Genomic DNA, 22,554 nt, shown 5'->3' on the forward strand with positions numbered 1-22,554 from the left:
AAGTTCAGCCACTTCGGTATCTAAAACAAGCCAAGAGGAAATTTAGAACTCTCTTTTTCTTGTCATAAATTTAGATTAATTTTTGGGACATCTTTTGCATATTAATCAGTTAAACTAGGTCTAAAAAGAAATCAGTGTTATGGCCACTTGCTTCTAATGTGTCTTCCTGTAATCTGACATTTTGACTCATTACGCTTTCATTTTGTCAGAGAGTGCTTTAGTCAAAGACAGACCCTGGATGTTGTGAAACTGCTCACAGAGAAAGAGACCATTCCAACAGGTGTATCTGACGTCTTCAGAAGAACAGAGTTACAGTTGCTGCTCAGGTCAGTTTTCTTAACTGTGCTGTGTTAATGTTACTCGTGCAGTAATAATTAAATTTTAAAATTCTACCTACCCTTTTCTTGTGTGTAAATTTTGAAATGAAAAAGAGAGGTAGGAATGGCTTCCCTCATTGCTGTTATTTACTTTATGAACTATTAATAAGCTGTGTGGCTCATCAGTGAAACATCATACAGGAAAGGTTTGATTGACGAGCTTTCTGTGGACTGGAAGATATGTCTAATCTTGTCATGGTGCTAGAAAGCTGTGGTGTTCAAGGGGAGCTGTTCTTGTATGAGAATCCTTGAAATATGTGCTTTGTTTCTGAATATACACTATAGCCAGAGCACTTGCTACTGATCTTTTACTGTATTGTGTGGTGAAAAGGATTTTAGCCAAGGCTGAATGTGTTTGTGGTTGTTAGTTTGTATACTGCACTTCTGTGTGTAACAAGTCACTGTGCTGGCACAAAGTAGCAATGACCACGAACATCCTTTTTTTGCCAGAAAGTGTTTGCAAATAGGTGCATTTTGTAGCTTTATCTTCACAGAGCATGGAACTTTTTGAATTTTTGAAATCCATCAATAAACAAAAAAGTTACGGATTTTTTAATCAATTAATTTCTGGTACACTTTTATATAATGGAAAACCCCCAAAATATGGGACGTTCTTTGGTGAGTTTTGAGACAATATTCGTCATAACTCGCTCATTTCTCAGAGTATTTCAAAGAAACTTGGCAGCCCAGTACATTTTGTAGTGCAAAATCTAGTCTTGCTTTCAGGTTTTTCATAGCTATCCTTTTTTTTGAGTTATGAAGACGTTTATAGGTAAATGTGGCAGTTTTCGGTGCGTTTTGAGACAATATTTGTCATACCTCGCCTATTTCTTGGAATATGTAAATGAAACTTGGCAGTCTAGTACATTTTTTAATGCAGAATCTAGTCATGCAGTCAGATTTTTAATATCTGTCATACTTTTTGAGTTGTAAAGACATTAACAGGTAAAAAAGTGGCGTTCTTTACAGATTTACAAAGATTATCAGTCATATGTTCTCCCAAAGTCATGATATTTGAATGAAACTTGGCAACATAAAAGGTTCCTCCTTGCCAAGCAATGCTCTGGATCAATTTGTCACAAAAATGTAAGTAGAGAGCTACTAATAAATCCAGTTCTGTACTAGTAAAAGCATGCATTCTTTGTTATAGAAAATAAGATCGTCTCTGTGTATATCCATTGTTGGACAGTGTCCTATTGTGTGGTAGATTAAGATGCGTTCAGATAATATAGTTTACAAGTCATGGGAATATTTCGCATGTGTAGGCTACAACTCATACAATAAATGTAACATATTTACACCCCCCCCCCCCCTTCTCTCTCTCTCTCTCTCTCTCTCTCTCTCTCTCTCTCTCTCTCTCTCTCTCTCTCTCTCTCTCTCTCTCTCTCTCTCTCTCTCTATCTATCTATCTATCTATCTATCTCTCTATCTCTCTCTCACACGCGCGCGCACTCACGCTCGCACGCGTGAACGATAACAATGTATAAACGGGACTGTCTTCCCAGACTGGACTAAATAATTACCATACTCTTTAATAACAATCTTAATGCCTCACTTTTCCAAACAGAGCACACTGGACGAGTCCAAGTGTGTGCTTTCCCAAGAGGGGGGAATAGGCTTTCATAACGCAAACACAATGCCATACCACTTCTCAAGATGTTTGCTTTTCTGTTTCTATTCTTCTGTCATGCAATCAAGCAAATAAAGATGACTACATCTATTGTATTGTGACTAAAATGCAACAAAAACGCAAGTTATCAAGGCCCCCGTTCAGTTTTCAAGTATCCTTCCCCCCCCCCCCTCCCCCCCCCTTTCCGGTTCACATAAGCGGGGCCTCGTTTGTAGCGCCCGAGGCGACCAATGGCTGGTGACGTCACTCAGTGGAAATTTCCCAGCCGCAGGTCGTTCACCCAGAACGCGCAAATGGCAATGTCGCTTTTCCCCTTAGTTACTCCCACATTTTTAAAGATTACGCGAAAACCGCTAAACACAGAAGCTTGAAATTTTAAGGGAATAAAGAAAAATGGTGTACAACGTATCAGTCAGTTTGACAAATCACAGCTCTGAAAAATCTTCAAAGCGCACCACATCAACCTATTTCGCAAACGTTTTCGACTGCTTCTAGGATGGGTACAATGTTGTCAATCTGCATACTACGAGATTGACCTCTTTTCTGATTGGCTGCCAAGTTTAATTCATATCCATTCACGAGAAGCGGCGTGAGAGCGAGTTGAAGACAACAACCTTTGCGTTAGTGTGTCCCACGAAACACCCCCGCTGCGGGGGCCAAAAATCGGCAGAACAAAACGCGCTCGGTGGGCATTGCTACACAAAGGGTATAATGAAGATGGAAGTGTCTATGATAAGCTTTTGAAATACAAAAAGGAGGGGAGATAAAGACGATAGATGTTTGATAGGAAAGAAGACGCAAACCACACCTGAGCACCCGCCAACCACCCACTATGTGGCCCTCAAAAAGTATATCCAACTATTCAGTGTAACACTCCCCCATATGCCACTTTTTTAAATGGTGTTTGGTGGAGTCTTAGACTAAGCAGTAGATATGGTCGCTTGGGCTAACCCGGATTTCAAGGGATTCCAGAAATCTTGACCTACACCAAAAGTGGCCATAGCCCTAACTATAGGAGAAGTTTGGTTTCATCGGTGTGTATATTTGTTTGGTTATAGAGAAAACTGTCCTTGTGTTTTAAAGAAACTGAAAAAGGAGCAAAAACTTTACCTTTAATTTTCTCAGAACAGCAATTTTCAGGATAGCCCCCTTGTGCTTAAAAGCAACCATACAGGCTTTGATTTGAAATGGCAGAAGAAAAACAAATCTCGTCAATTTCGTTGACAGGTTGGTGGACCCGGAAGTTGAGAAAGAAGTGAAGGATCTGCTGGTGCTCCCAGTGACTGGTGATGGAATATGCAAAGCCTTTAATTTGGCTACTGGGGCTGCTGTAGGCCGTGATGAAGCTAGTCTGGAGACTATGTCAGGTCAGTTGATATTTTTTCAACAGGTCCCCATCTTGATGTATGATAAAGTCTTGTTTCATCACACTGGCATCATGTTGTCAGTGGCCAGTGAGAGAAAAATACGGTTCTTAAGTATTTTTTTTTTCTCTGTATATTTTGTTCCCTTTTTTTTCATGTTTTATTCTCTCCTGTGAAGGCATAGTTATTATTTCACTGAAAAGAAAATCCAAGCTTTTAAGATGTTCCAAAAGCTACTTTTTAGTGTCATAGACTGATTTTTTAAAAATGATTTGAGTATTTTTGTAGAACCACTCACTTTACCTTACCTTTTACCAGGGGATAATAAGAGAACCCTGAAAAATGTTTCTGATGAAATAATGTCCAGGCAGGAACCTGCAAAGTAATGTCAGTTTAGTTTTTTCAGTTTTAGAAAGAATTTTACAGTACTGTAAGTGTTACAGCCTGTTATAATGTCAGTGTCCACCTGTATATTTCAGACTGTATGTGTGGCTTTGTTGAACTGGCCAAAGACCTGGATGTGATGACAGAAGAGGTGAAGGTCGCCCTGTTTCAACAGCTGACTGAGATAGTGAAGGAGCTGAAAGACAAAGGCATCCACTTGTTGACTGGAGGGTGAGTTCAGTGAAATGTTCAACTTGCTATCTTGTTGTAATGAGTTCAATTCCTGGCATTGTTGGGTGGGATGATGTATTCCTAGGAAAGGTACTTAACCATCTTTCTTTTCTTTAGCTCATCCAGCTGTTAATGGGTACATATTAATCAACAGAGACGGAACGGGTGAAGGTTAGTGACTTGGGTCTAACATGCTGCAACATAATATGTCCAAAGGGCACTGGGGAGGTAACAGGATCACACTGGCTAGCTAAGGGGAATGTGGTGAAGTTGTGTAAGCCTCCCATTGACAGTCAATAAGCCTTTTTATCATATGAACTTGGTTGACACTCGTAGTCAAACTTTGATTGATGTATATTTTAAGACATAAATGTGAGGCATCATGGTGAAATCAGGCGTGCGTCCAAATAATGAAATCAATGAAACAGACATTTTTCCACCAGGTTGGCACATTTTATTGAATTTTATTTTGACTCTGCATCTTTTATGTCCATATAAACACACATTTCCATGTGAATTTTACTGGAAAAATGATGGTTGGAGGCGCAACATAATATGTTATTTTCAGTTTTCTAGGAATCTCAAGCTATTGAAGATACCAAACTTGGACAGCCATTTTCTCGCTAATTTAACCACTGAAACCAGGTGACTCTACCTCCTTCTATCACACATATCTTGACTTCTATTCAAGATGGATGGATATTTATTTCATTGAAAGCAAGGCATAGGAATAAGCTTTCAGATGATACCATTAACTCCACATGGTGGAAAATTGAGGAGCGCCTGATTCCACCACATCGTGACAAAAATGTTTCTTTTCGAGTACAATGTTGCGCTATTTCGTATAAGGTGTAGTTGTTCCGAAAAGTGACCACTACTTTATTTGGACATTTATTTCCTGAAGATTTTGGCTCTTTTTTTTTCAATGATAGTGAGCTTTTTGGACAAATATGTAGATAAACCTTGACTTTGTTTTGCCCTTGTTTTTTTGTTTTTTTTACTAATGCTGGAATCCTATTTATTATACCTTGCACTCGCTGCAACCAGGGTTTCTTGGTATTCTTGCGTTAAATTATCTGCTTCTGTGGTAGCTCTGAACTGTATCCAAGTATAGTAAGGTTGCTTTGTTTTCTTTTCACTGCACCTTTTTATGTTTCCCTTTTTTTTCTTTCAGAGATGCTGACTGCTCTAAAGAGCACATGCACTTGAATACGTGCATTGCTCGCACGTTACCCGATCTGATGGTGTCACATAGTGAGCAGTTTTGGGAGTTCTGCCTTTGTGTTCTTGTGGAATGGATTCAGGTGAGTATCTTTCTGTACAAGGTTTTCGGGTAAAAGTAATGTTGAACTCCCCATTCTTAGAAATAGTAAAGAGAATGTCTTTCACGCTTGACGTCATGGCAACCCAAATGTTTTTATCAATTTTCCTTTTCTCATAGGTTCGTGTCACTTGTCTTCTTCATTTAAGACCTTACTGCAAACTTACTGTGATGTTGGGGGTGGGGGGTTCAGTATCAAAGACCTCAGGCACATGTTTCAGAATACAAACAGTATTATGATTTAGCAGAGAGTAATCAGAATTAAGCCCCACATTGATTTGTACATCATTAATGCTTCTAATGCCCATTTTGAAAATGTCTTTAGCTTAACACAGTTAACCCGCCTGTCAAGCTAAAGAAGTTTGAACGCACAGGCTTTTGACGAGGCTTTAACAGTTTTCTGTTGTTGGGTGGCATAGAGTTCCTCAGATATTTATTTCTCTGTGGTAGTTTCATAATGTAATGAGACATCCCAGTTAACTAGTTGGACATGCATTTGGAAACTTGTAATTTCAATTCCCTGCTATATTGGGTTGAACATTGTATTCTTTGGGAAGAAACCTTACCCTATTTACCTTTGTTCACCAAGAAGCACATGGATGTAAGGCACTGCCTTGTGAAGACCAGCAATGTATGTTTGCACTGATGTTAAATTTTGCAGTATGTGACGTTGACCTGAATCTTATTATGTATGCATGGTGGTGACTTTGACGTCTAAACTTACATAAAGATTTTTCTTTCTTTCTGAAAACACTTTTTCCCCCTCTTTCTCTGATTTCAGTGGGACCATCGTAGTAAAAATAGCTGTGACCTGTGGTAGTACACTAACCTTTTTGTTCTCTATTCTTTCACAGTATTTGTCTGAAATTGATGCCAGTTCCTGGTCTAATGATGTGACCAGAAGGCCGTTGCTGGTTTCGGTGTGTCAACTGTCTGATTTTGCCGTCCACACCTTTGCTTCTGCTCCAGTCGTGAAAGAAATGTCATTGGAAGCGCCGCCCAATTGTGTCACAGAGAAGGCCAAGACAGAATGGGAGGAGTTTTTCTGTGAAGGCATCTTCTCTCCACTTCTTCACATGTTTGTAACGTTAGGTAAGTTGTGAAGCTGCCACAATTTTCCAGGTAGATTTATTATGTTTGCTCTTATGTGCTGCCTGTGGCATCTCTCAATTTTAACTCCTTGAGACCCTAGCATGGGTCTCAATATTCCGCCATTTAGCGGATTTCCGCTACCGCCATGTCCTCTGCTAAACTCCGCTACTGCGAAAGCGGGTCAATCAGAAAGAGAGTTGCTGGGAGCAGAGTGACTGCCACGCCTTAGGAATTACCGGCAAATTTGAAAAAAAAATCGCCGAGACGCGGGAAAATACATAAAAGATCTAGAATATTATTTGAAAACCAAATCCGATAACGTCTTTAAGTTCGTTTTTGTCGGTCGCGATTGTGATGTTAATTCGGCTTTTCCCGGTGTGAGAGTACGTTTCACGCGAACAGGCGGCTATGGCGGCAAGCGGAATTGTATGTGACACCGAGGCTCGACTGGAAAATCAAGATCTCAGAAATTTGTCTGTAAACGTCTGAATACGCAACATTTGTAACATGCAAGTTCTGCATTACAAACGTGGTGCGCCATGAAAATAATGTTCGTCACTGTGCTCTCACTTGTGGGGGCAAAAAAAAAAAGAAAGAAAAGAAAAGAAAGTTATACAAGCTTCATGTCGGGCTCGTCATTGTGACCGGTCAATGAACCTGTGCGCGTTCTGAGCACTGTGAAGTACAGGACTCCAGAATGGGGGGAGATTATTGATTTTTTTTAAAAAGATACACTCGGGGATGGGGGGAGGGCTGGACGCAACACCAGAGGACAAAAAAAGAAAAGATATTGGAAGCAAATTTTAATATTTAGAATTTTTATTACTACTACAGCTCTCTGCAAAGTAAATTGCGCGTTTGTGCATGCCTTGTGTATAATCGGGATCAGTCATAACTACTTGTATGTGTGTTAATGAACTTAGGGCAGGGGCCTAAGTGTTCGCGTTTCATTGGATGGGTGACAGTAAATTATGTCTATATATTTTAGCTTTTTGTTCAAGATTCGCAGATTTTCAGTGTCACTGTATCTTGCCCTCCAACAGTTCTTACACCTCTCACTTTAAATAGGTTTACTTGAGCTATTCAAATTACTACTCTACTTTGAGTTTGAGCATTAATTTTGTCTTTCACGTTTATTATATGAATCATTATACTCAGACTGGTTCATGACAGTCAATATTCTGGTTCTAGGCCTTTTCCCAGGCTCAAAACAAGATTCATTTTTATATAGTTTATATAGGCGAATATGATGAAGGTAAAATATAAATAAGTCGTACAAGACCACAGTGCGCCTCCACTTTCTGTACGTAATCAAGATTGTAAATATTTGGTAAGTGACTCTTACTTGAAATTATCTTCCAAACTCTCAAACTGGTATGAAATAACCTTGCTTTGATAAATTGATGGTTTTTATTTCAACATTCTAGGGTCCAACAGTATAATAATAGTGGGTGTCTCGCAAAAATGGGCTTCTGTCGCGATCAAGCGGAAATTTCCTCCTTTTTAAAAATTCTGAGTTGAGACCCATGCCTAGTTGCAATCGTCTGCATTGTGCAGTTTCTGGGCTTTATCACTAGACAATGTGGGAGTATCGGCATGCTACAGAGAAGGTTCCAATGCTTGAAGACATGCTAGAATCACGGCACACATGCAGCAGGGGATTACTAAGAAGGGTGCAGTGAGGAATATAAATTATATATTTGTTCTTTTTTTATTACAACATTAATCTGATTACTTTTTTTGTCCACTTTTTTTTAACATGTTTTTTAGCTGCATTTTTTAGTTTGATATTTCAGCTGGAAACACCTCTGTATGGTTGTGTTTTTCAAAAAGTTCATGTTACTTTTTCTTTTCTTTTAGCTGCGTCTGATCAAGCAACTTCATGTGCAGAGAACAAAATTATGCTTGCTCCCTTATCAATGACGATAGTTGCTTGCCCAATTTCTGTGATCTTGAAGCACCAACTGCCGGCCCGGCTGACAGTGAGTGACACGAGTGTGCTGCCCGACAGCCTGAAGACGTTGCTGAACCATCTGTCTCCGCTGCTCATGTCAAGGCAGAGATGTGTACAGCTGGCGTCCTATCACCTCTTGTCTCGGTGAGTAAGATGGTTTGTGCTGTGTCATGAAAGTAACATGTACTTGTTTTAGCACCCAGTCCCATTAAGTTATATGGAGGGGTTTTTTTTTGCTGGATGCTTGTGTAAATATGTTTGGCAGTGGCAGATCTATAACTTAAGCTTAGCAAAACCTTTCTGAGGGCTTTGAGAACAACTTCTGCCTCATTTACTGAAAGCATTTTGATTAAGGAGTGACCACTGAAATTTAATAGGTGTGTGGGCTTGAAGATCACTGGGTGTCAAATGAATATGAAATGTAATCCTGCCCTATTATTCAGTGGAAAAAATTTTCCTCAAGCCCCTTTAGTGGCACCGTTAGCTCAGAGGTTATCATGCTAGATTACAGTATGCACTATTTTATCAAATACGGGCCTTATGTCCTGGAGGTCCTGCCTCTTACAAAACTTTCTGTGTTTAAAGAACTTTAACATATATTACAGTGCACCCACCCACTCACTGTCATGTACGCCGTAGAAACTTTGTCAGGGTTGCAAAACATATCTTCTCCCTGGAAATCAGTCGTACAACAGTCTCATGCTGTACTTTTGAAATGACTTAACAGTGTAATAATGATAGTAATTTGTCTGTCATGAACTGATAATGACCTTTAACTGTAACGTCCAAGGAGGAAAAGAAGTTATAGACCTAACCGACTACCGTTGGTAGCTAGATTGGTAAAGTAAAGGAAATAATAGCATGCAACTTGTAATGATCACAAAAGTAACAATCCGTCGCAAATAGCACAGCTTTTCCCTTTCCTAGAGTGGTGTGCCTATCTGCCTATGGTTGGTTGGTTAAAACTGGTGGAGTTGCTTGTAGCGTTTAAATGCTCTATTCTTTTTTAGAAGAATTTTCCACAAAGAGTACTTGTGGTGTACTACATCAATGTTAGGATATGACCGTCTTGATTCTCTTGTTTCTCTGGCTGCTTCTGCCTTACAAACTCTGTTTTTCTCAAAATCCTTGCTGCAACATGTCACAGTTAACGCCACTTTAAACTTAACTCCTCTGAAGATACAAGGCAAATAAACTCGTGCTCCTCAGAGATTTCATAGTTGAGAAAGTTGCTAAGAAGCCACATTTATTCTCTTAATTTGTGTGTACTGATCTTTACTTCTCTTTGTATTTTATATGTTTACAGTGTTATTGAAGATGTTCCAAGACACGAGCCGCCTGTAGGGGAGGAGAACAAGGAAGAAGAAGAAATGAGGTAAAAACGTGAGCCTTGAAATAAAGGTGTTATTTTTTATTTTTTTATTTTTTTTGCCACTCTTCGGTTTTCATATATGTATGTTGAATTTGATATTGAAAAAAAAATGTAAACTGAACCAGTGGGTCCGTAAATTATACATTTTAATGTTATGGTCATACAATGGGCTAGTTTTGAAAACTTTTCTAGTATCTCAACTATATATGTTTTCTGTCCAGATCTCCGCCGGAGGCCCTGGTCCAGCTGGTGGAGTCCACCTCCCACTACCTGGACGCACTGATGGTGGCCTCGGTGGAGGAGCAGGTGGAGATGGAACGGGGCTCGGAAGAGAGTGCTCAGGCCAGGGGCTACATGCTGGCCTGGACGCTACTGCTGCAGCTTTTCCGCTGCTCTCCAAATCTGGTCAGTGTGGACAAGAGCCGTTTGGCCTAGCATAAGTCTTTGCTGTTGGAGGATTATTTAACTTTCCATATTAGATTTTGTGTTTTGTTTTATTCTTGATTCATGGTTTTTATGTTTTATTTGGTTTCCTGAAAAAACTATTTTTATTGCGTTGATTTCAGGTAGTAGTATTATTGTGAAAAATATAATGGAAATTTTAGTTTTTAAACAGTAGCGCCATATTCTAGATATTCCGGAAATATGGATTTCTTTACTTATCCAGATTTTGTAATAGGCACCTGCTTATACATTTATTTATGTTTTTTATCTCTTTTTGCATGTCATGTTACACTTGATATTAAAGACAGTCTTGATAAAAGACGCGCTTAGACAATAATAATAATAATAATATGATCACTTTTCCATGGGATAAAATAGTTCAGGATTTTTTTTGTGGCCCGTTGGCACCATGATTATTTATTCTATCTGCTCCTTGCATAGCTATAGAAAATTATAATGGAGCATGGTTAACTCAGTTGTACATCACTCAAAAACGTGTATTTTGTGAACTAAGTTCTCATTAATTTGTTTTTTGTATTTATTTTTCTTGGTACTTAAAATGAAATGTGGAAAAGTCAAACGAACTTTTTTACTTTAGAAGGTGGCCACATGATCCAAACAGGATGGATGTCTGAATTAGTTGCAGTTCTGTCAACTTTTTCTTACTTTACATGCTTGGTTTTTCTCTACACGTCCTATTCTTGTCCACAGCTGCGAGCCAAATACGCTGGGTACTTCAAGTCACGTGACTCTGTCAACCATCTACTAGACCATCTCTTCCGCTTGGTTCCGTCTCAGGTTAACACACCTTTGCTAGAATTCAGTCTGGATCAGGATGCTGCAGGTGATTTAAATCTTTATGGTCTCTTCAAGTTTTGAAGGAAAGAAATTTCTGTGTATTTCTTTGGTTGATCTTTTAACCCTCATCCTGCGGGAGCTGGGTTTATGTAGCCCGATAAGCCTATTTCGGCACCTCGCCTGCGTTCTGGTCCCGAGTCAGTGTAGCTCCTGGCTCAGCGCACGCGCAGCGCGCATCCTCTTACGTGTCATTCGGGTCCCGAGTCGGATCCCCATTCACGCAGGTCAAGTGTGTGTGCGTCAGTCTGCTTGAGTTTGTGTGCGTTTGTGGCCTTCTTCTAGAACCACCTGCGTTGGTTCGTAATCGAGGCATACGTCTCATTCAAAACATGCCAAGTTGATAGCTCTAGATGTTCGTCCAATGAAATTATAGAAGAAATTGACCCACTTAGACATGAGGAGCTCGAAAGGATAGTCAGGAAACAAGACTTCCATTTTTCTATACAAAATATTTCAAATGAGCTTGATTTTATATGAAATGATACTACCTGATAAAAGATGAGCTTGTTTAATAGTTTTGAATACCCTTGTGCAGGTACAAAGAACAATTTGAGTGTAAAACATTCGGAAATTGACCTAAATTATCCCTTTTCGAACCTCAGGTCATTCATAACAACAAGAGCGTCCAGAAAGGTTATTCAAATGGGCGTAACTACTCGTAATGTCTTATCAGCTTGTGAGAGGGGGTTATTCATGTGTTTGTAACACTTTATAAATAGAATGCTATGAAGGATAGAGCGTTATTTTCATCATCAGTTAACACACTCCCGCGGTATTCATGGCGAAAACACACGTTTCCCGGCGCGCGCGCTGTACACCAACAGTACACACTGAGTGACCCCGGCGGCCTGCCCGGCGAGTCCGACGTAATCGGTTGCTGATAAGATACGCATCTGGGCACAGACGCAGGATAAGAGTTAACATGTTCTGTATTGTATTTATCATTACTCGATGAAAGTGAAGTAAGCTGTTTGTACTCACTGATTTTTTTGCTTAACCCCACATTAGTCATCAGCTGATTATATCAGCTGGTCAGCAGCTACTGTGCAGTTATGGCCGATGTAAATAGAAATTTGTAGATCTAATACGACACCACACCCATCAGAAGACTTTCTTGTTTAAATCAAATATTTGGACCATTTTTCTGTTGGAAAACTTACGAGGTTTGCCTTTCTTCATTGTTTCATAATGACTAACACTTTTTGAGTGGGGGATAAATTGCCTAATTTTGCTCACATCAGAAAGCAGACTGATGTCAGAACAAGATAATCATGCTTTTTGGTAAAGTCTTCATTGGCAGTTCATTGGGGAGTTTTTTTGGTGTGATTTCTTTGCTTTTCACTCTGGGTCACTGGAGTTAATTAGGAAAAAACTGTTTCATGGATTAATTCCATTAACCACCTTTCTTTTAACATGGTAAAGTAGCTCTCTTTTCTAGGACACTTTTTCAACACCCTTACCCGCTTACGTACAAGCGGGGTGACAAATGTTGTTGTTTTTTAATGGATTAGCTATGCAATGAGCTGATTCAATTTTTCATAAATTTTTTGTTTACCAGGGGAAGGCAGTAGTGAAGAATTATCTGGTCTGGCACTTTCCGTATACAGACGTTGTCTTGAGACGTTGCCTGCTCTCGTGAGAGTGTGGTGGGTGGATCAGGACCGGAAGTCTTCCAACTTTGTGGACAGGTATGCTGCTTTAATACGAAAAGATATGGGGAAAGTACACTTACTTCAACCTGTTTGGAAGAGACTGACAGTGTGTTTTCACTGGTATCTGCATCACAAAGTACAATAGATATCGTCATATCAACGTAAACATACATACATTTGACCCTCTTACCAACTTTAAAACTTACAAGGTCTCAAGTGTTTTTTGTAATGGATTTGCTGTGAGATGAAAATTTCCTCTGCTGGTATATAAGGGAAGCTTAAGATAATTGTATCTTTAGAATTTTCTTCATTCATTAACGTCCCTGAAAGTTGAAATTGTTTTGTGTGTTACTTTTGAAAGATGAGGCAACATGGAAGACATTGAATCACGTTTTATTTACAGTTACCTTACAATGGTCATACAGACATATTTGGGACACTTTAATCTGTCTTTCCGACTCTGTTAAAAATCTGTGAAATTCCAAAACCGTTACATGTAATGCAGTTTCCATTTGTTTTTTAGGGGATCGCATGAAATTACTACTGTCTCTTTCTGAAAATGTCTGCAGTTTCAATTTTCATTCTTTATTGGATAGATTTTGTCCTGCATTAATATGGATAAAGTGTCAGCATATCTTTTTAAAGCGCAGTCACAAGTTTAGGAAATCTCACGAGTTTTTACTCGGTGCCATTGAAGATGTGTGCTGAAAGTAGGCTGAAAGTGAATGTGTGTACATGTCTGTGCTCCTGGTTTGGTAGTCGGTTCACATGTCTGTCTCTGATTTTCTGTCCCAGGTTTACTAGTCAGTACTTGAGCAAAGATCTCATCCTCCATCAGATCTCAGCGTCCAACAATCCGACAACCAACATGGAAGGGATTACGGTAAATACCATGCACTTTTCTGTTTATTGGCGTGACTTAAATGTTTAGCTCTTATCAGCAAGAATTAATTTCATGAATTTTTTTTTTGAACAGCCAGATTTAAATCGTTGACAATTTTAGATCATAGCCGTGCAGTCTCGGCATTGAGAAGAATAGGACTGACGTGGTGCTAGCGTGTTGTACGAGGCGACTAAATGGCGAACCAGGTAGTGACTCCTGAAACAGAATCATCCTGCCTCCAGGTCGGGGGTTGAGTCATGAGGCTAACAACCTCTCTCGTAAAAAGAACCTGCTACAGAAACACATTCAAGCAAAAACCATTATCTCTGCTTGGCTGATCGGGGATCTTCTCCAAATGGAGAGTTTATGATGCAAGGCGGTGAAAGCCGAAAGGAAGCTGCTGGGCAGAAGTCTCCACCATCATCCAAGTCCAAGTCTCTTCGGATCGGCTCATGGAACGTTAGGACCCTTTATGAGGCTGGAAAAACTGCACAAGTTCTCCAAGAAATGCACCGATACCAACTACAGATGCGTGGAAAGGGACATGAGAGAAATGAAGCTCACTTGGAACGAGCTTGGAAGGATGGCTCAGGACAGAGATAAATGGAGGAGCTTGTATGTGGCCTATACCCAGCCAGGGGTGAAAGGCATTGATGATGATGAATTTTAGATCAAGATCTACCTCTGTCCCCATGTCCAAAAACTTCCCATCAGCTACACTGGAGTAGTGAACAGTGAGACTGACTGCAGGAAAAAGCAGTTATATTTGAGAAAGATTTGATTAACAATCTTGATTTGGAAAGTGACTTGGATTCTTGTTCCGAAATTGTTGGTGATATAATTGGCTGTCACGCGAAAATACGCCTTCATGTGTACAATGCTGGTTAAGAAAGGAAATTGTATAATGTCTTTTTTTTTTTTATTGACGAACATTATAAACAGACTGGACAAAAATTATATTGATTTAATTGGAGGCGGAGGGACTACAGGCTCTGTGCCATTCTCTTGGAAGGAGGTGTGGTCCCCATGCAGAAAAGTGCTGTTTGTTATTTGAGGGGTGAAGGGGGTGGGACTAGTCACATAACTAGTTTTGCTTTAATGCCATTTGTGTTTTTGTCATTTTGAACCTTAGCTAGAAGCCAAGAGATAAAGAACCATAATAATGAGCCTTGTTTAATTGTATAATCTGTATGTCTTCCATGTGCTGATGTATACAAATTCTGTCACCAGCTATTATCTTGTTTAGTAATGTCCATTTTTTATTGTATGTTCTTGTTATGAATTTTCCTTACTCGAGTGAGTGGTTAGCAGGTGCTCTGCTATTGTTTGCTCCTTCTTTCCAATCCTATCGTCCTTATCTCCACTCCTTTTATTGCGTTTGTGACTCCCTTATAACACGTTACTAAAACAAAAAAAATCTCCTTCTGCTTTTATTTGTTTGTTACTGTCCAGTGACGCCTTAAATCTTCGGCACTTATATGACCTGTTTGTTCTGGGAATACAGTAAAACTCTTACTAAAGCTAAAACTAAATAGGTCGTTCACTCTGTTGTTTGTTCACCAGATACGTGCTCGGCCAGCAGCCCGAGAGGTGAGCGCCACCTATGAGATGGCAGAAGTGAGCGTGACTTTGACCATCACTCTGCCAGAGAACTTTCCCCTGGGGAGGCTGAATGTGGCCTGTGACCGCCGTGTGGGCGTATCTCAGGGACAGTGGGATCGCTGGCTGATGCAGCTCAACATCTTCCTACAGCACCAGGTAACACTATGATTTCCTTGCTATTGTTGTTGTTCTTGTTCTTCTTCTCCCTCTTCTCCTTCTTCTTCTTCTTCTTCTTCTTCTTCCTTCTTCTTCTTCTTCTTCTTCTTCTTCTTCTTCTTCTTCTTCTTTTTCTTCTTCCTCCTCTTCCACCTCTTCCTCCATCTTCTTCCTCTTATTCTCCTTGTACTCTTCCCTCTTTCTCTTCCTTCTGCTTCTGTGTCTGCTGCTGCTGTATTTCCTCCTTCAGTCATCATTATTTTGCAGTATTTATATATATCTATCTGTCTGTCGGTCTGTCTATCTGTCTCTTTGTCTTTTAGGACATCTGCTTATTAAGAGATCTATATTTTCTATCTTTTTTAAAAACCCTTTGATAATGACGGTATTGAGGAGGCACCATTTTATGAAACAGAAATGTTCCATTATTTATTTACTCTTTTGAAATAGCAACATGGAAATGGACCCCTTTGCAAGAAAGACCATAAATTTTCTCTCATATTTGTACTCCTTAGAACTATGTAGCATTGAGGAAAGATCCCTTTAAGAAAGACATGAATTTTTCCACTCTTCTTTTGTCTTTTTAAATAGGAGCATTGAGGAAGGTCCCTTTTTTATGAAGTAACATTTTCCCACCTCCCTTTCTTTTTTCAGAATGGCAGCATTGAGGAAGGCTTGCGATTATGGAAGGGAAATATTGACAAAAAGTTTGAAGGTATAGATGATTGTATGATCTGCTTCTCTGTCATCCACGGCACGACGTTCCAACTCCCCAGGCTGACGTGTAAGACATGTCACAAGAAATTCCACTCTGCTTGCTTGGTGAGTGTTCTCTTAGAAGTCAAAATATATTCAATAACAAAAACCAAAATTGACATTATCAGTGTCAGCTTTGCCTTCAGCTCCAAAAGCTGGAAACGTGGGAAATAGGCCTAGGTTCAAATCTTCCACAGCCAAAATAAACTACAGTTAATGTGTTCATTTTTGTCTGTTGCACAAATGTGTGTGAAAGTGAGATCTGCTTTTATGTATGGGGAGATAAAATCCTGTGTAAAAAAACAAGCTTGTTTCCTGGTGCTCTTACTGCTTTCTCAACGTTCTGTATTTCGATTGTAAAATGTTTGCAGGCAAAGACTAATGAGCCATCTTTAAAACTAAAAGAAAAAATATCACTTTTTACTGTATGCTTTGAAACTTAGTCCAGTACATTAGTACCCAGCCTATTAATTTGTCTTTAGCCCTTTTAAAGGCCTTGAAAACATATCCTCCTGTAAGCGATAGAGTAGTCCCTTGCGGAATGAGAATCCAAATTGTCAGGCATTCTGAAAATGCCATTGAATCCTTCACCAATGTATGTATATTTCTACAATATTTTAACTGAACCAAGCAAAGATACAAATTTTGAAAAACACAACGGAAGTTACTGAAACAATAAGTGAATCATTTTTATTGCCTTTCTTATGTGCTGTGTAATAATTTTATCATTGTTCTTACCGTATTCCTTTTTATAGCTTTTTTTCTCCACATTTTTCTTCGCAGTACAAATGGTTCAGCACCAGCCAAAAATCTTCATGTCCCTTGTGTCGGAACTTGTTTTGATGAGAGACAGCCAGGTCTTGGCCTAGTCATTGGTGCAACAAACTACGAGAGTCCTAACCGAGGAACAGCTTTACTAAGTTACTGTTAATCCGTTAACTCACTCAGTCCCATTACTGAGCTAACTAGGTCAAGGAATCCAGACAATGCCGAGTGGTTATCATTTTGTCAGATTACTCAGTCCTACTGAGGACCAAGTTAACTTTAACTAGGTCATAGGGTTAAGAAACTTTTTGCGCTTTGCATTGGTAATGCAACTACCTGTGGCAGTTCAGTGAAATGTGTGGCTGACCTCTTGCATTTCCTTTTAATGTGATTGCCTGTAGTGCACATCATTACTTTTATATATCAACAAGTGTGGTCTGAGACTTACGAAGATTTGGAGTTACCGTAAAATGTTGGGGTTTGGTTAAACAAGAAGGAAAGGATCAATCTGTGTTTTATTTTTCCAAATATTAGTCTACTGGTTTGTCTAATTGGGTGCATGCATATCTGTATGCTCTGAACAAGAATGTATTCAAAAACAAGCCCAGACTACGTTGTCAAGTATTTAGAAAGCAATCAGATCTCTGTCAAGATCTTACATGATTCAAATGTATGTGGCTTACCAGATCTTATTTTTTAAAGTTGTAAATGTGTCTTTGGGCTACAATGCTACTCTTTACTTCTATATGGTTGTAATGGTTTACCAGCAGAGTCGGCTGTCATTCTAAGATTCTTATCTTTCTATTGAATTTGTATCTTGATAAAGTAGTGCATTATACTATTGTGACTTTTTTTTTTTAAAGAAATGAAAAGTTCTGTGCTCAGAAATGATGTGGTATTGGTTTCAATTGTCACATAGTGAGTACAACATCTTTTATATCCATTAAAAAATATTTTGTTGTTGATTTTACTGAAAAGTGTTTGACAAAGGCCCAAAAAATGTAAATTTGCAGTTTCCAAAGGCATTTAAGCTTTGGAAGTCATTAAGCTTTGGCGATAATTTTTTTGCTAGTTTTACCTTTATTTGCAAATATCTCGACTCTAGTTCAAAACCTGTGGGAGCCAACGAATCAAAAGAAAACTGATGTAAAAATCAGAAATGTAACCCACCAAGCCTTAAGATAGAATTCACAAGAGGAAGTAAAAAGAAAGGGGGGTATAAATATACTTGGAGGAGGGACCTAAATACAGGTCTAAAGACTTTAGGAGACAAACAGAACTGATGCACAGGTGGAGACTATAGCCCAGATAATTAGATGGAGAACTCTTGTTGATGGCCTGTTCTCTGGCAGTGTGAGAGAGGCCGATGATGATGATGATGTTACTTATTTGTGTCATGATAATGATATCATGTTACAGTGTTTAAATGTATTACAATGAAAAGTAGCATTGGTGTCCCATTTGGATTGGGAATGGCAAATAAATTCTTATCTGGACAAAAAGTTTGGGTTTTTTTGTGTGTTTTTTAAAAACATTTTTTTAAAAATTGCAATGGATGCATCTGCAGAATGTTTTAAATGATGTTCCATACTTGTTTAAACTTGTTTTCTTAACGTTTTATCTCAATTTTGTACAGCACCGTTATAAACGTATCTCTGAGCTTGCTCTTTCTGCATCCACTCAACAGTAGGCCTACTATTTGTCCAGGGGGAAAGCTGAAAGACGGATAACTTATTAAGCTCGTTGGGAAGTGTTCTTTTGGGTCAGTTGCCATGATCCAGGTTACCTGCATTGCTCTTTCCTTGTGTTTATGCAACCAACTTGTTCATTTTTATCTGTTTAAATCACAGGTATATTAATTGAAAGTTTTAAAGTGTGACTATCTTATGCGGTGCAATATTAATCATTATTGCTCTTTCTCTCATACTTTGGAACCTTCAATATATAATTTGGTAGAAAAGTAAATAATAATAATATTGTTGCTATAAACATGAGGAAAGAAATACTAAAAAAATCATAACAAACTTTTACTGTAAGAAGAGGCAAAATGATCAAACCACTGTCTCTGGGAACTTTTTTTCCATTATTATCAGTATCTCATCTTATCGCTGTCTGTCCTATAATAATTAGGCTCATTGCCTCACTGACAAAGATTTGAACGTGCTCGTATAATCTTAGGCAGTTGCGAGTGCCGTGAAACTTTTATCAAACTGAAACTGAGACTTGAGATTTGATTCCTGTTTGAGGAAATTTTTGTTTCCATTTGTCTGATCGGATGCTCTATCCCACCAAGTCAAGGTAGGCCCTGGCAGGCAGGGTCAAAGCAGCTGGCCTCTCAAAAGATGCAAATTTTTGTGTTGATGGGGTGTAAAACAATCAACTGCACTGTTCAGCATTGGCTGCCTTGTTTTAGTCTCATAAGTGGATGGTGGCGGCTCCTTTTTTTCTATCAAACATCGTTTGTCTTTGTCTCTCTTTCTTTTCTTTGTACATTACTCTCTAGCATTATCTCTAAATCTTCGACAATCACAAGTCTTCAGCCAGTGAGGGGTTTCATAGATACCAAGTAATATAGGGTACAAATCTACCAATACGAAAGTCACAAGAATGAAACACAAAACACATTCGGTGTCCCGAAAGGCTGGATACATTAGCTAGAGTTCTTGTCCTTCTATTGTTTGCTTTCTTTGTGGTGCATCTATCTCTTTGTTTTAGGCCACTGACTTTTCAGGTGGATCGCCAGTCCAACAGATTTTGTTACTCTTTTTAAAACTGAGGTGTGCTTGTATCTGTTCCTGGACTGGGTGTGTGACGGAAGCGCCAAATCATCCGCAAAAAACTCTACAGAACACTTAATATAACATGTGTGTGTAACAAAAATTTGTTCTTCATGAACTGATGATGGTCTTTACCTTCTAAGGAGGAAGAGCAGTCATAGACATTGTTACCTAGGTAGTTAACTTGGTACATGTAATGTACAGAGAAAAAAGTAAAGGAAATAATAGCACGCTGCTTGTAATAATCACAACGCCACAGCTTGCCACTGATGAAACTGCCTTTCCTTTTCCTAGAGTGGTTTGCTCATCTGCCTAAACGTGTGCCGTTTTTAATTTTTTTAAAATGTAATTAGCTTCTTTGTATGTACATGTACATGTTTAGTTTCTCTCTTTCAATATCAAAGTACCAGTGCGAACAGAATCGAAACATCCTCTTTCTTCTTTTCTTTTTTCTTTTATCCGCCGCTTATACCCTTTTGGGTGTCGCGGGAAGAAAGAGACGTCTCTCTGTCGCCAGCCGGAGAGCTTGGGTCAGGGGGATGCCGTGGGTGTTAAATGTTTCCCTGACTCCATCTATCCAGGTCTTTCTCGGTCGCCCTCTAGCCTTGTTGTCATCGAATTTTTGGAGGTAGGCACGTTGTGCTGGATGGTGTGTTGGTAATCGTAGGATACGTCAACCCCAGGTCCACGTCCCGGGAGGTGGAAACTGGACAAAGTGGGGGATTGCTGTGTTCAACGACGTACGGTGTGGCTTTATGCCACTTCGGCGTCACGCTAGCCGTGAGGGAGAACCCGGGTCACCCCGCCCGAAAAGTTGCAGGCTAACTGGGCTCTGGCGTAACTGTCTCCGGCCTAGCAAGTCGGCTGCGGATTATTTATTGCTAAAAACACAAAAAGAAGAAAGAAACGGACTGACTAACATCCTCTTTACTATAGTGAAATCGCGGAAAATCAAAATGTTTTGAGTGTGGGATCTATTGATAACCGTTTGATAAGTAAAAGAACTTGAATTGCTGGGATAAAAGCTACGTAAGGAGGCAAACATGAATTAATGAATGTCTTTTTTAATGTACGCTAACATGTACTACAATTAGTGGGCCTGTACGTTCGGACGTGGTTCGAATGCCCAACGGATTTTGGTTTTTTTACTCGAGTTGTTTTGGGGAATTTTCAAGGCTCTTCACTATCTGACCAGGTCTTATCAGAGATGGACTATAATTATAATAAATCTAGACTGTTAGGAAACAAACCCTTACACTAACACGGCTATTAGAATGTACAGGTCTGATCATCCCTAAGCAACTTGGCGATCAACGTATTTAATTAATGTCAAGCACGAGTGCGACTTTAGATGCCCTTTTCAGCATTGTGAAATCAGGGAGATTCAAAACAATTTCATGAGAGGGTTACTATAGACTATGGCTTGTTTTTAATTAAAAGAACCTTAATCACTGAGACAAACTATTTAGATAACAAAACAAAACAAACGAAAAAAGGAAAGAACTTACACGGCATCTTTGATTATATCCCCTTATCTAACTACAATGTAATGGTGGCCTTTTCAGTCTTTAAAAGACGATCAGCTTTGAATGGGCGTTAGACAAAGAGAAAGCAGAATGTCCTTCTACTACTTCCCTCCCTTCAGATCTTTTCTCTTGATTTGCTCCCCAGAAAAGACAATTGTCAGTGTGTTTGTAACCAAGGAAAGTTTAACCATATCTGTACGCTCTGGGGGTCATTTTGTAACCCCGGGGTTGTATTCTTCACATTTTTAAATACTTCTAGTACGAAGATCTCTTTGAAACTTTCAGTTTTTGTCAAAAAATGATTTTGACTGCTATGCAAAGCGTACGGTTCGGATTAACCAGTAATTTCCTCTTTGGAAAGTGGTGGCACCGAGTTCCCCACGTCGTATGGATACGATAGTAAAACACGACGTTCGGATAGGGTTAAGGATGTGTCTCATTATTTTACATAGGTGTGATTGGGATGTTTTCTTATGGCAAATGATGGTACGAATTTTTAAATTTGAATTTTGCCTTGATGACAGCCTAACGGCTTACTCTTCTATATCTTCAACCGCCGAAGGATATTATGTTGAACACTTTTAGTTTAAGGTCTATCGAAATGTTTCTGGATTAGAAATTAGATGAAGGTCTACCGCGAACCGGTTCGACAACTGGTTTAGTTGAAAATATACCAATATATACATTTACAGGCTTGACATTTGTGACAAGAATCCATTTGCGTTTATAAAGGTGGGGCTGACAATGGCAATATAAAAACTATTTTGGTGGTTGTAGTTTAATTTGTGGTGCTGGGGGTGTGGGGGGGGGGGGGGGGGGGAGTGTGTGGGTGTGGGTGTTTTTTTGGGGGGGGGGGGGGGGGAGGGGATAAGCATTGTGATATGATGAAGTGTTCGCCTTTCACATCAGAAACCTGCTTCAGCTTGCTGAGCGGGCTGACATTTGTAAGTGTAAGTATATAACTTTTTCAAACTTCTGAGCCAGGAATAACAGGGATTTTTACCCCCCCCCCCCCCCTTTTTTTTTTAACCAACCAAAAAAAGAAATGTTGAGAAAGATGTACAAGCAGGCACTGCAAAAGCCTCCGCACACGAAGAGCAGGCATGTCTCGATGATCTCTACATTTACTGCTCCCCAAAACTTAGGACGCTCAGCCTCTCTATAACGACCTTCGATATAACGACATCCTATGCATAGCGACATGGTGCCTACGTCCCGATTTTTTTGTTATAATATATAATAAATAATATTTTTCGTTGCCTCTCTATAACGACATTATTTGTTGGTCCCGTCGATGTCGTTATGCAGAGGCTGCACTGTATAAGTACAACTTAAAGTATCTTCAAACCATACATGGGCCATCTGGTTATCTGAAAGAACACTAAATCTAGTTGTGTGCGAGTGTGTGTG

At 39.4% G+C, this 22,554-nt stretch overlaps 1 protein-coding gene across 3 annotated transcripts in view; it reads left to right on the forward strand.

Annotated features, from left to right (window-relative positions):
- LOC101861315 (E3 ubiquitin-protein ligase listerin) overlaps positions 1-18,343 on the forward strand; it is a 42,847-nt gene extending 24,504 nt beyond the window's left edge. For 2 of the 3 annotated variants that reach the window (XM_013087685.2, XM_005107697.3), the window contains exons 19-32: positions 210-326; positions 3,235-3,374; positions 3,851-3,986; positions 5,161-5,290; positions 6,162-6,399; positions 8,260-8,497; positions 9,660-9,728; positions 9,947-10,130; positions 10,881-11,013; positions 12,586-12,715; positions 13,475-13,562; positions 15,126-15,320; positions 15,975-16,142; positions 16,860-17,823. In XM_013087685.2, the coding sequence (XP_012943139.1) occupies positions 210-326; positions 3,235-3,374; positions 3,851-3,986; positions 5,161-5,290; positions 6,162-6,399; positions 8,260-8,497; positions 9,660-9,728; positions 9,947-10,130; positions 10,881-11,013; positions 12,586-12,715; positions 13,475-13,562; positions 15,126-15,320; positions 15,975-16,142; positions 16,860-16,919 (2,026 nt within the window). In that variant the 3' untranslated portion in view covers positions 16,920-17,823. Of the gene's footprint in view, positions 1-209; positions 327-3,234; positions 3,375-3,850; positions 3,987-5,160; positions 5,291-6,161; positions 6,400-8,259; positions 8,498-9,659; positions 9,729-9,946; positions 10,131-10,880; positions 11,014-12,585; positions 12,716-13,474; positions 13,563-15,125; positions 15,321-15,974; positions 16,143-16,859; positions 17,824-17,863 lie in introns of those variants that run through there. The other variant, XR_001185227.2, reaches the window with a different exon arrangement.
- Positions 18,344-22,554: the final 4,211 nt, after the last annotated feature.

This window comes from Aplysia californica, unplaced genomic scaffold (assembly GCF_000002075.1).
Source record: "Aplysia californica isolate F4 #8 unplaced genomic scaffold, AplCal3.0 scaffold00623, whole genome shotgun sequence".
NCBI lineage: Eukaryota > Metazoa > Mollusca > Gastropoda > Aplysiida > Aplysiidae > Aplysia > Aplysia californica.